Source organism: Centrocercus urophasianus, unplaced genomic scaffold (assembly GCF_019232065.1).
Source record: "Centrocercus urophasianus isolate 14NV4802_14NV808 unplaced genomic scaffold, USGS_Curo_1.0 seq_10, whole genome shotgun sequence".
NCBI lineage: Eukaryota > Metazoa > Chordata > Aves > Galliformes > Phasianidae > Centrocercus > Centrocercus urophasianus.
In genome coordinates, this window is record NW_024884142.1 from 86,477,318 (window position 1) to 86,491,618 (window position 14,301).

Below are 14,301 nucleotides of genomic sequence, written 5' to 3' on the forward strand. Positions count from 1 at the left end.
AGCAAATGTTATCCTGAGAAGAGGGGTGGCTAGAGTGATTGTCCCCCTCTATTCTGCCCTTGTGAGGTCCCATCTACAGTACTGTAGGTCTGGAGCCCCCAGTACAAAAAAGACAGGGAGCTGTTGGAGAGGGTCCAGAGGAGAGCTACGAAGATGATCAGGGGACTGGAGCACCTCCCCTATGAAGACAGGCTGAGGGAGCTGGGCTTGTTCAGCCTGGAGAAAAGGCGGCTGTGGGGTGACCTCATTGCAGCCTTTCAGTACCTAAAGAGAGCCTACAAACAGGAGGGGAATCCACTCTTTGATAGATAGGGTAGATAACTGTAGGATAAGAGGAAATGGTTTTAAGTTGAGGGAGGGAAGATTTAGATTGGATGTCAGGGGGAAGTTCTTTACAGAGAGAGTGGTGAGGTGCTGGCACAGGCTGCCCAGAGAGGTTGTGGATGCCCTGTCCCTGGAAGTATTCAAGGACAGGTTGGATGGGGCCCTGGGCAGCCTGGTCTAGTGTTAAATGTGGAGGTTGGTGGCCCTGCATGTGGCAGGGGGGTTGGAGATTCATGACCCTTGAGGTCCCTTCCAACCCTGGTGATTCCGTGATATCCTTTCATGGTGTGTAAAGGAGGGTGTAAGGAAGCTGCTCTGCTGAGCCTCATTTTCTACTGGATAGTTTCTGCCACTTCTTTGCAGGGGAAGTGATGGATCCTTGGTGCTGGCCTGCCCAGGTGACCCCTGGCAGTGCCTTCCTCTGGCCATGTTCCCCTTCTCAAGTAGCCTCTGGCACTGGGTCACATCTCACCGCTCCTTGCACCACAGAATCATGAGAAATCATTAAGGATGGAAAAGACCTCTAACAAATTGCGTCCAATCACCAACCCATCCCCACTGCCCTTTAACCACGTTCCTCACTGCCACATCTCCACAGTTCTTAAACACCTCCACGGATGGTGACTCCACCACCTCCCTGGGCAGCCTGTGCCACAGCTAGATTTACCTCATACTAAAAGAAAACGTGAAAAGGATAAAGTACTTCAAGTTTGGACAAGTTGTTCTTTCTTCACTATTCAGCCTAAGCCAGCCTGAGTACCAGCCCACCCTCACGCTGTCGCGACAGCATTTCAGTTAGAAACACGCGGTGGTGACAAAAGACCCCGCCCCGCCGAACCCACCCCCCCGCTGGAGGCTCCACCGCCCTCACGGGGGAGGGCAGAGCGCGAGAGGGGCCGGACCGCTCCCGCTCCCCCTCCTAGAGCAGGTGGAGGGTTCCACCGGGTCCGGACGGGTTTTTCTTCCGTCCCTGGTTGTGTCTGAAAGCAGGCAACTCCGCCTCTGCCGGTGTTGGAGGCGCGGGTGCACGTCTCTCCGCTGGGGGCTCGGGGCTCCCCTCGCCATGGCTTTCACCTTCGCTGCTTTCTGCTACATGCTGTCGCTCGTGCTTTGCGCCGCGCTCATCTTCTTCGCCATCTGGCATGTGAGTACCGCGGGGCCGTTTCGTTTGGAAGCGGTGGCGTTTGTGGGATTAAAAACCCCTCGCTGTTAGCCAAGACGGAATTTCTTATTCAAACTAGAGTAAAGCTGCTGGCTGAGTTTTGTGTAATCGTGGTCGAGGTAGAAATAGAATTCTCTCCGCGGAGTGATCTTTGAGATCTAATTGCTCTGAGCTGTTGATGGTGCAGTTACAAGGCTTTTCTTATTAACGAAATGACAAAAAATGTGACAGTGATGCCAAGCGCCGCGAGGCTAGAAAGGATCTGTAGCAGTCAGCGCCTGCTCTCCGCGAGGAAAGGAGTACAATTGCCGTGATTACTCACTTCTGTGCTCTTCTCTCAGCTTCTTCTAACCATAAGGTTTCCAAAAGTGTGAGTCTATAGATTCTTCAAACTTACTGAGATTAAAAAGTGTGTTTCCATACTCAATCACTTGCTATAAACTAAACTGCTGGCTTTTTTTTTTTTTTTTTTTTTTAAATTCCATAATTATGAATACATTTTAATAGTTTTCGTGTGTTTGAAGTCTGTTATCATATTCCAGCAGTTGTCTTCTTTCTGGACTGAAGTTGTTGCCTGAAGATGCACAGTCTATCTAGCAAATGGGGCAAATCATATCTAAAGGAGTGCTATAAGAAAGAAGGGGGTGGATTTTTAGTAGAGTCTATTGTGACAGGACAAGGGGAAATGGTTTCAATCTAAAAGATGGGAGATTTAGGTTGGATATAAGGAAGAAGATTTTTACAATCAGGGTGGTGAGGCACTGGCTCAGGTTGCCCAGAGAGATGATGGATGCTCCATCCCTGGAGACATCCAAGGTAAGGATGGACGGGGCTCTGAGCACCTGATCTGCTGTAGGTCCCTATTCACTGCAGGGCAGTTGGACCAGATGGCCTTTAAGGGTCCCTTCCAACTCAAACAATTCTATGATTCTTCCATAAATCAGTGTAGTTACTTTGAATGCACTCTTGGTGAAATACCTATCAACTTTAAATCTGTAAGACAGTGGAGAGCAATCTGTTGTTTCTAGAGGTTCAGAAGAGGCAACTAAGAAAGGAAAGCTTTGTCAATAGATTCATTTTTAATGTGCTTGTTGAAAAATTGAGGGACTGAATTTGAAAATGACCGGGAAACAATGCTCTGCTGTAATAGAGCAAGAATTGGTACAGTTATAAATAGATAGTTCTATTGAAATGCATGGCTTGTGAAGGTCATAGAACAGACTGAACACACTGCTCGAACAAACTTTTAAACACGACCTCTACATACAAGACATAGGAATTTTTATTGTCTTTCCTCTAAGAACTGTTACAATTTCTTACTTCTTCTGAAATGTAGTCTGATGTGTAGCTTAAATTTAGTGTCATAGGAGTTTCTTTTACCTTGAACATCTCACTGTGAACATCTTACTGAGAAACAAAGCTCCTGCTCCTTCACTGCAACCCATCTTTTTTTCCATGGTAGTACATTTGTAATGAACAGTTGCTATATTTCAAATACAAGTTTATGAAGGTAGCATTTCCTGCTACCTGCTAAAATGCTTTTTAATTATTATTTTTTTAATGCATGGTTCCTAAAAATAAATGGTTGATTAATCAGAGCATCTCATCACATTGAATGATTTCCGAGGTTCTAAGACTGAATCTGAGTATGCATCTTGCAGATTAAAGGGCTAAAGCAAATGGAAGCATTCGACTTTGTGTTGTTCCAGCCCAAATCTGACTGAAGTTTGGGCAGTTCTTTGGAATGAAATAACAGTGACTCGAACAGAATATATATATTTTTTTTCCTTTCTTCTTGCTTGGTAGTCAGATGGCTTATGTAAAATTGTAATTTTCATTCATATTGGTGTAGTAAATCCAATAAAAAGTGTGAAACCAAAACAGTGTAAAATGAGGATGTTCATTTTTGGAAACTATACTCTTCTGATGCATTTCTTTTAAATTGAAGTATCTCTTTTTCTTTCCTTGTGCTCTTCAGGACAGTCAGAGTGAAGCTGGTCAGAGTATTGGAAGGTGTTGAAAATGAATTACAGAAACTCCTTTAGGCTTTTGGTACACATAATAACATTGTTTCCTACCTTTGCGTGGTTACTGTTGTCTGTCAAGGAAGAAAACACAAATTTGTTGATATGAACAGAATTTAAACTATGCACAAGGTTTATGTCCCTAGCTTTTTGTAGTTCTTCATTAAAGCACACTGTAATTACCTAATCAGTTTTACTCCATTCTGAACTGCTCTGAAGCAAGGTTTAGCTGAGCCACGTCAGCTCTTTTCTGAACTCCCATCCGGGTTTGACATGTTACATTTTTTCTGTATAGCTCCATTGATTTCAGTTATGTCTGAATTGAAGTTGACTGGAGGTGATCAAATTGTGGTTTAATTGTTGTCCCTTAATACGTGATGTGTTTTTACAAACTCTCAGTTATTTGGGTAATCTGATTATGTATAAGAGATTCCTTCCCTTTCTTCATATTTTAAGATGAAATTGTGTGCTTTGAGATTTGTTATTTCAAAGAAAGCTTTATAAAACAACCTTCAAAGTGTTCTACTATGTAATACCACAAAGGCAAAAAATCATAAGTGTGATATCATAAGTGTGAAATCATAAGAAGATAGACATTGGTTAAAAAAATAATTCATGAGATAAACCATCTACTTTCAAGCTCACACCAGCGTATCTGTGAATGTGTGTGATTGCTTAGTAACCAGTAGTACTTAAGGACTGCCAGAAAGGTTTAGGATTATTACGCCAGTGGAATAATGAATAGGGCTTGCCTAAGCAGTTGTACCAAATCACCCAGGCTTATGGAATATACTTCAATGTAATAGAACAACTGCATGATGGCAAGAGCAGTGTGTGCTGAAATCAGTGATGGTTACTTCAACATAGAACCATTAAGGTTGGAAAAGACCTCTGAGATCACTGTGTCCAACTACCAACCTATTCCACCGTGCCCACTGACCATGTCCTTCAGTGCCACATCTCCATGGTTCTCAAACACCTCCAGTGAGCAGTAACACCATCACCTCCCTGGGCAGCTGTGCTAGTGCCTCACTGCTCTTTCTGAGAAGAAATGTTTCTTAATATCCAACTTGAATCTCCCCTGACAGGACACATCTGCTAAGTGTGGATAATAGAACTGAACTCCAAGTACTGCTATTTTAATTTTTTTTACAAATATCCCTAAAACATCTTTGCTTTCCAACTGGAGCTGCTATGTTCTTAGAAGATGTTACCAATTCTGTTGTTATTCTCTGCCTTCTTCTGATGATGTGGACTGTGTTTCATTATTTATTAGTACTCAATTTGCAGTAGTTTAAGTTAAAATATTTGAAACCTCTCCATGAGATATGTACATGGAATTTGGTGAATATTCAGTTTCTGTCTCACTAGGTTTCCTCAGAAAATTCCTACCCTAATTTTTGATAAATTGAATAATCTTAGTTTTGAAGATAAGTAGAAAGTCCTCAAGAGAATCATTTAAAGCTTGGGTTGATAGCAAGTTGAGTTGAACAAACACTTTGATCTCAAAGTACCTGCTTCTCTATCAGTTTTCTCTGTGCATCAGTGCCTTATTGTTTCTGTAAGTGATTTGGAGGATAGCTGGCTGTTCCGTCTGAATCTGATATAAAGAGCTGTAACCTAGCTGGATGTGGATTTCTCTTCATTAAAGGCTGCTGGCCACCTCAGTTTAACCTCTTTTAAGAGCCTGCCTTGAAATGAAAGTAGTTTCCTTACAGATTTGGTTGAGCTTGAATGTTCTTTCAGTTATTGAAGTTCAGTCCTGTACTTTAATGAGTCATTAACTGAATTTTCTGAGGATATTGGATAATCATGTAATTAAAAATAGTATCAGATGAATGTTTGAGGAGTAGGAACATAAACACTGTTGTTATCCATATTTCTTGAAGATATTTTTTTCTTCTCTATCTGAGTGGCTGAGCACATTGTCCCTGAAGGTTTCGTAGTCATTACAGCTTAAGAAACATCTGATATTTCCACTCTTTCTGAAGACTGAGCACAGCCAGACTGGGCTGGCTATAACATAGCCTGACAGTTCCTTACAACTCTTCTCTTGGAAGTTTGTCACATTAATGCTGACAGACAGATATCAGCCTAGGCAACATAAGCAGCTTAACACAATATATTTTATATATTGAGAAATAAATACATTTCAGTGCAACTACCTTGCCATGCTTAAATAATAATTTTAAAATAATTTGAAAATGATAGAAGTCTGTCTTCACCACAGACTTTAAAGCTGTAAAAAGATTTAATTTGCGCTCTCTCCATGCTTGAACTGTCAATATGAGATATATTTGGAGGAAGGTTTTAAACTGTAAATGATTGCCACTGGTTGTATCACAACTCACAGTGACTCCATTATCTACGTACAATAAATTATTCTGTGGAGCCTCATGTGTCCTTCAGAAACATACAGAGAACTGTTTCAATGATATTTAGTTGTCACATCTTTTTTTAATCATAAGATTAGCTGGAAAATCTATTTACTAAAAGGATGTTATCTCAAAGCTGGTAAACACCATATTTGTAGTGCTTTATTTCAGCTGCTCTGCGTGTTAACGAGCAAGGCAACACAGCTGTCATATTGCATTAGACTGTGAGTACAGCTCTCTGATTGAGTCTGAGGCAAGAGTTTGTGGCTCTTACTACATATATTTGTATATTCATCCACCAGATATGTTAAATCACCCTTTACACCCAACACTCAGGCTTCTGGCTTCATTGATTTGCCTGCTTCCTTTGTCCCTCTCAAGATAAGTGTCCTTCTATCAGAATGTTTTTCAGGAAGAGGGGGATGCTCAGCTTGAGAATGTAGAAACATCTGTTTGACCCATTCCTCTTCCTCTCTCTCTGGCATGGGGTTTATTTATAACTGTTCTTGCTGCTGACAGCTAGAGGTGAATCCACCAGGCAATCCAATGGTCTCAGAATATCAAAAGCTAAAGATACTGAGGACTTACCTCCTGTAGGTTGGTGCTTTTGGAAAGACATCAACTTTCTGTGGAAACCAGGTAGCTTTCCCATATGAAACAAGTATTGTTATTTTCATTCTGCAAAGAGAGAGTCACCTGAAGTCTCAGGACAGAGGAAGGGAAGTTCATGAAGGAAAAAGCAGAGGAGTGTTGAAAATTTTATTAAAAATGCTTAGTTTGTGGCTATAATGTCATGCAACAAGCAAGATTCAGTTTATTAACAGGATGGTTCCCATGTTCCATGGGTAATAATTTACACCTTCAGAATATCCTATTCCTGTTAAAGGAAACCCAATCACTGGATCCCCCCTCCAATAGCTACGTTTAATGGCAGTGATACCTCCTGATATCACCTGCAAACTTGCTCTGTCTCATCTTCCAAGTCATCAATGAAGATGTCAAACAAGACTTACACCAATACTGATTTCTGAGGAAATCCACTCTAAACTGGTTATCAGGCAGTCTCCAAACGAGTGACCGCTGTCTTTCATCCTAGTGATACAGTCAGTTTTTCACCTTGTGGACTGTCCATCCTTTCCCCTAGTTTGGGTACAGATTTTTTTATGCTGGGACACAGCATCTCCCTCTTGCTTAGTGTCACGCTGTGTGCCCTTGAAAACTCTGAGGAGCATCAAAGCACCTTGTAGCAGCAGGACAAGGGTCCATCTAATTTTATCCGCTTTCCTTTGGAAAAATATTACCATATAAAACAAGAATCTATTTTAGAGATGTTACTGTGAAAAGTTATATTAAGAGGCACTGAAAAAAATCACAAAACTTTCACAGCAGTAGGCTTTCTATTCAAGATAGTGCAGGATTGCTGAACTCACACCTAATGTTTTGATAAAAGGAGTAGGTAGAAAAAAATGAGTGCCTTTGTGGAGCTGTCCTATGGAACATTGCTTCCAGCTCCTCACCTGTGCGGAAGGTCATGAAATACCTCTGGGTTGGTTTGGGTCCTTTTGTATTTCTAGGCTTTTGGGAGTTCTGTCATATCCCAGCTATCAGATTTATATTTTGTAACATAGCTGGAAGTCTAAACTAAGCACATTACTGGGGTAATGGAGTTTAAAATGCAAAGAAGATCTGCTGTAAAATGGTGAGAATTAGTAAGTTAAAGTCTTTGCAGTTCTCCAATAACAGTTTCTGTGCAAATGTCAGGCATTGTTGACAGAAGCACTACTTCTTTCCTTTTTTTTGAAGAAATGTCATTTGATTTTTCAATGCATGTAAATGCCAGCCATCTTTATGCTGTGAGTCACTGTTTCAAGTGCTTGATTGTTTAGTCAATCATCTGCAGTGTTGTTATTTTATCGTGTTATGAGTTTGTGCTAAAGTGTTATTTGTATCACCACATAAATGGGCATTTATAAGCCAGCATTACGAAGACTCCATGAAGACTGATTTGACTGTGTGTGCTTCAGAGTTGATCTGCTTGCAGTATTGCTTAAACACTATTACATCCTTTAGCAAATTGATTTGCTGATCACTTGAATGACAGATCTGTTTGGAGTTGTGCTGAAATCTGTCTTTATCCTTAACCATGCTCTTGTAATTAAAACAATCAGTTTCATAGGGACGTAGGTAGATAGTGGAGGCATGAAAAAAGTGCTGGTGTTCAATTATCTTAGACTGTTTCATCCTTCTTGCTGGCTGTCACGTGCCTTTCCCTTGCCTTCTGCAAAAACACAACTGCGCCACTGATGTTTTGTTTCACCTTGCCTTATCTCTGCCAACACAGCTGTGTTGCTGGTGGGTGTGTGTGTCTGTGCCTTGGGGTTTCTTCCTTCAAGTTCTTTATGGGTAAGAACATCAGGAGAGATTCTGAGCATTGTCATCGTTGCCTTATGCCACCTGCAGGAGAACCTCCTGTTCTATTGTCTTGCCTCTTGGTCCAGCTGGGCTCCAGCTGTGCAGGCTGGAGGCAAGATACACAGATATGCCAGCGTTTTGGCCTGCCACCCCATAGCAGGCTCCTTTCTGAGATAGCACTGCTATTACCACACTGCTAAGTGGATAATGGGCAAGAAAATCTTCATGAAAAGGGGAGAAGTTGGGCTAAGGGAAGCGGAACTCTGGGGAGAAAGATATGGAGATCATATTAGACATAAGAAAGTGTATTATGAGTAAAGGTTAAAAAGAAGAAAAATTGAAAATGTAGAATTCTTGCTTGAGAAACAGTTCCTTGAGAAGAGAAGGCTGGCTGAATGCAGAAACTATAGTTGAATTCAGATAGTGGGCATTTTTGGGTGGCCTGTGTAATGAGTCTTCTGTGAGGGTATGCTGTAAAATGTGACATGCTCGGACAAATTTATTAGTGGCAGAACCCAGGTGCACTTATGTGTTTTGTGGGGTTTGGTGAACATGGATAAATCACTGCTGGTAGGAATGGGGAATGCAAGAGAGGAAAAAGAGGTGACAGCAGCAATGGGAAACCTGTGGTGAAATGGAAGAGAACTCAACATAAGGAGTGGGGGAAGGTATCTCTCCTAAACATCAGTTTTTACACTGTGAATTGACACTGTTGAGGAGAGAACTGACTGGAAAAAAAGATGCATGGAACAAAATAATAACTTATTACAATATGTAGGATTCTTTGAAAACTAAGTAGAATAAGTTGTGGTGTAATGATAAGATTGGAAACTTGTTAGATATAGCAATAGCCAATTGACCAGACTTTCATTGATGACTTCTGTCCTACTGATACTAGAAAAACATCTCGTCTTCTGATCTCATTCTCTTACCTCCTCCTTGGAAGCAGATATTTTTTCTAGTTGTATTTATTTTGGTATATTTCCTCATTTATTTACTGCCCTTTCTCTGAAATTATTCTGCAGAAGCATCCTGTTTGTTCCTAGCTTTGTGTTATGTTGTTAACAAATAGAAAGAACTGAAGTACATTTTTCTGAGAATAATTTATGAACACAGAGCTTTGAGAATAATTTATGAACACAGAGCTTTGTGGCTCTAAAGTCTGTTCCTCTTTGCTTCCACATCTCCCATACTGGAGGTCTGATGAGAGGGGAAAAAGCAAGTGGTAAAACTGCATGCGAGCACATTACATTTAAAGTGAACTAGATCAGAAATAACTTGTAATTTTGAGGAAAATCAGGAAGAGAAGAATACTTCCTCTTGTTATGTGGTTTCCAGCCAGGAATAACCCACTGTCAGTCCAATGTGACCATGCCAACATCCTATAAATTTACCCTTGTGTGTCAGGCTTTTCACAAGCCCAAAGCTAGCCTGTTCCTGATGTGGGGAAAGCTGGGTAGTAGAGAATGTGATCTATACAAGTAGAAGATGTACAAATCCCTAGTAATGAGTTAGTGACATAGAGGTAATAAGCAATACCTCCTCATTGTTTCATTTCTCATTGCACTTTCTTGGGGGGACATTTAGTCTAAGGAGAAGCAAGAGCAGAGCAGCGCTCTCCTCCTTTTGTTGAAAGTAGAGTTCTCCAGTCTCTCCTGGGCTGGGATACAAAATGCCATCATTTTCTTCTCACCACTGTTGTTTGGGAGGTCAGCAAGCCATTTCAGCTGTGCTGTCCATTACCTGAATCAGTGCCATGAATCATGTCAGCACCTCAGCTTGAAAGCTTGAATCTAAGCGCTTGTAATTTGCCGTTGGCCCACTGAGGAAACTGACATTATGGATAATGCTTTGGCTTAACTTTATATATATTTTTTAACAATTTCTTTGCAGATCTGGTCTTTGTTTGCCTCTTTTCCTGAATGGAAAAAAAAAAAGCGAGGCTTGAGTCTGCGTGACCTTTGCTGGGTTGCCCTCTGTTACCTTGATGAATGTTTGGCCACGACTGGGAATCCACACTGTTGCAGATGGTTTTTCTGAACAGACTTGTCTGTCACATCAACTTAGTGCCTCGCTAACAAGGGACAGCGCTGCTGATAGGGCATGTCAGTTTGTTGTCACTGCTGCGCTGAGCTGAAGAATCAAAAGTGGTTAGATAGTCCAATGTTTAAAAGGTTTTGATTTTGTTACTTAAATGGAAAAGCCTGATTTTCATGAATCCATGTGAAATGCTCCATTGCATGTAGCAATAGGAGGACATATGCAGAGCAGATTATTGGCAGGATGCTTGCACTGAAAGTGCAGCAGGTGTGGGAGATGTGTGTTCAGCTCCCTTTGCTGCACAGACTATTTCTCTGAGTACCTATGAAGGTGCTCAGATTTTGGGCTCTTTGTGCTTGATTCTCAAATCTTGGTGATAGGCCCTGATGTCATCTTCGACATGGACTCAGAGTCTCCAGAAATGGGTGACTTGCTGGGTGCAACAGTCATATATTTCATACTTTTCTAGTATAAAAAAGTGAGGGTAGGTCTTTTGCCTCAATAAACCCTTCAGTGAAATGTCTTTATGCACTGTAGCAAGATAACAGCAATGGAATTAACCTAATTTCCAAAAAACGTTTCAAGAAATGAGTTCAGGTGCTCTTGTGAGAAATAGAAGACATGATTTTTAAGTCTATGCTGGCAGAAGAGTTTCCTCACAGTACTGAATGTAAATACACTTAAGTAATGCATCTCTAGGTACATTTAACCTTTACTTCTGCTCAGAGCAATGTGGTATAGCCATCATTTTTGCTGCTAAGTGAAGACGTTTTGCTTTGGTGTTTTATTTTTGCTTGATGTTATTATCAATACGTTCTGTCCCTCAAAGCATATCAAGGGTTGTTCTTCATTCACATAATGCTGCTGATTTCTGAACTGTCTCACTGTAATGAAGCAGCACACCTACCTTAAAAACTCCTCCTCCATTGGAAGTCTGTTCTGAAATGTGTTCTAGCTGCAGGGAGCAGAACTATTAGCCTCTTCAGAAACAGGCTCTGTACAACTGTGTTAGGATCATGTCTCCTGTACAGCTTGCTTGCTTGTTTTCCTTCTTGTAATGAGCTGCAATTTATCAGTGCAAAGCTGATTTTTTTTTTTTTTCCTGGCTGGATTTCAGCTGGTCTGGACTGAAAGCCAGGGAGTGGGTGTGAAGCTGTGGCACAATTATAGGTCATCTCTGAACTCCATACCTGGGGGAAAAGGTAGAACTTCTTCCTTCCTGACTGAGAAGGCTGGCACATCTCAGCTTCTGGATAACTGGGGAACATATTTTAGTGACTGTGGAGAAAAAGTGAAATCTGTGTCCAGAATCCTGTTGTTACCTGTTAAAATTGTTTCTCCTTGCAGTTGGATGAGGTGACTTTAAAATACTCCTTTCATAACAGCTAAAGAAAGCTGTCAATAGGTGTTTGTCAGATCAGCCTTCTGGGAACATCATGCTCTTAACAGAATTTTGCAACTGCTGAGGTTTTTTTCTGTGCTTTTGTCAAAACAAGAAGTGAATTTTTTACATGTAGAAATCAGGTTGGTTTTTCATATTGTCTGTAGTGTTGCTATAATAGCAACCAGTAGCACACTGAGATAGTAACTTTCGATTAAAAATACTTGAAACTCTTCACAGTATGGTTGTGTTCCTGAAGATAAATCTCTGCCTCTTTCACAAAATGGATGGAGTTTTTCATTCTTCTGCTAATACATGGACTTCTAGGTGTCTGCCAAATGGTTATTCTTAGTAGTTTCTCCTGCACCTCTCCACATGCTCAGAAATCTGACTTAGTGCAGTGGAAGCAACGCTGCTGCTTTTGACTGTGTGTGTAGTTATTGTTCATGTGGGGGAATACAGTGATGTGTGTAGGCATAGCAGTCTGCATTGGTGTAGCAACATATTCTGGGCAGGAGAGCTGCCTTCTTTGGGTTTTTATCACTATTTAACAAAAATAGTATAGTTATGCCTCTACAATTCCATAGGTAGATAGGGAAGCCTTTTCAATTATATTTGTGGAATAGTCACTGCATGCATTTTATTTTGCAGATCAGAATTTCTAGTGGAAAAAGCTTATTGAGAAGTTACAGTAAGATTTTAATGACTGTTAAGCTATCTTAAACTTCCAGTTAGAGCTCAAAAGTTTGAACTGTATTGGATTAAATGTAGTACCACCTCACACAGAGCTAAGAATTGAAAGCCAGTTGCTCAGCTGTATGTTTATGCAGCCCTGGATGGAACCACAAGTGCTTTGTTTGCATTAGCAGTGTAGAGAGTTGTTTAATAGCAGCAGCATAAGAAATTCAAGTTAAGTAGAGCAGAGAAATGCCATACAATTATTACTGTGAAATCTGACAGATAGAACAATTTTCTACCCTTGAGTGGTTTAAAGCCATTTGCAATCTTAATCCAGAAAGGCACAGCTTAAGGCAATGCTCTGCTCCAGGGATGAACGACAGTATAATAATCACGCAGAAACACAAAGTTTTCATAGCTTCTTATATGCTATTAGTCTGCTGACAGTATTCTTGTATTCTTTGTTTCCCAAATATTTAGGTTTGGTGCAGAAATTCAGGGGGCTCTCTTTCATCTGCAACTACTTCTGCAATTTAAGTCCTGAGCTTTGTTTTTCCCCTAGTATAAAAGATAGGAGTGGTGCATTTGTTAAGGTCTTCATTGTCATGAAGTAAGTCTTTTAAATGCAAAACGTAGTTGTTATTTTTTACTTTTACTGATAAATACATTTCATCTCACTTTCCTCTTTAAGCTCTGTTTGACTGTAATGTTAAGACTCTGATCAAAACCAGCATTTCAGATATGTAGTCTAGAAAGCTACTGAGTTATGTGGGTAGATACGATGAAAAGAAAAAAAATACATACGTATATTTTAAAAGATGTTTAACAAAAGGATACAATAATGTGGGGAGAAAAAAAGATTAACTTATTTGGCTTTTGAGAGTAGTTACCCATCCATTCCTGCAATTTTGAATAATCATTTTAAGAAACTGTCTGTCACTCTCTGTTAGAGGAGTTCATAAAAGCGGAAAGCCAGGAGGGTGTTTTCCACCATAATTATGCTTAATGATGCAAAGATCAGTCCACATTTTTCTGCTTTATGTCCTGTCCTTGCTTCATTGGCTATGTAATTCCAACTTCCAGAGAAATATAAGACTCACTTGAAATAAAATGAAGATGCATTGAGCTTCAGAGATAAGCAGTTAAAAACATCCAAGTAGAGGGAGAGGGAAGGGAGACTGTAATTGATGGGAAAGGATTAAAGGTTTGTTTAGTACCAGCATGAAAGTTGGAGTTGAGTATTTCACCTATTAGGATAATGTATCATCTAAAATTACAGCATTAGTAATATTTGAGCTTCATTTTTTTTTTGTTTTTCCATTACCTAGAACTTTTTCAGGGCACGAAGGTTTAAACCTCCATATATGCTGTAGAATTGTGCCTGCTACAAAGATACATAGCTAAGGAATCATCTGTGCGTGGCATTGGCAGCTGTACTCTGAAAGTTCTCGATGTGGACCAGGCGGGCAATGCTCATTAGCTTCATACATTTGTTCATTCCTGGTCTGCAATACAAACCCTGCAGTACAAACAGTGTAGGTGTTTGGAATGTAGGGCTTTCTAAGTACTGTCCTCCTGAATCTGAACTGCTGTCTAAAGGATCAGACTTCAGTATGTCTTTGGGTGTCTTTATCCTTCTATAAGAGATATTGAAGTCCATAAATAGCAATGGTGTTATCTGCCAGTATGAAACTCTTTCCAATTTGTGGATGATTGACTGAATTCCATTACTAATTCAAAAGCTTTGCTGACTTTTCAGACAGTCCCTGCACCTGCCGTATGTAAATTCCTGCAGTGTGGCTTTGATTGCAGGGACAGTGAGCTGGGCTGTGCCAGCTCTCTCCACTCTAATGGTTCCCAATCAAACTAAAGCTGTGAAGGTGCAATCATATGGGTAGCAGCAAG

General features: G+C 40.5%; 1 protein-coding gene across 2 annotated transcripts in view; it reads left to right on the forward strand.

Moving 5' to 3' along the window:
* The first annotated feature begins 1,387 nt into the window (after positions 1-1,387).
* Positions 1,388-14,301, forward strand: part of CNIH3 (cornichon family AMPA receptor auxiliary protein 3) — a 38,036-nt gene continuing 25,122 nt past the window's right edge. For both annotated transcript variants that reach the window (XM_042823297.1, XM_042823306.1), the window contains exon 1: positions 1,388-1,468. In XM_042823297.1, the coding sequence (XP_042679231.1) occupies positions 1,388-1,468 (81 nt within the window). The remainder of the gene's footprint in view (positions 1,469-14,301) is intronic.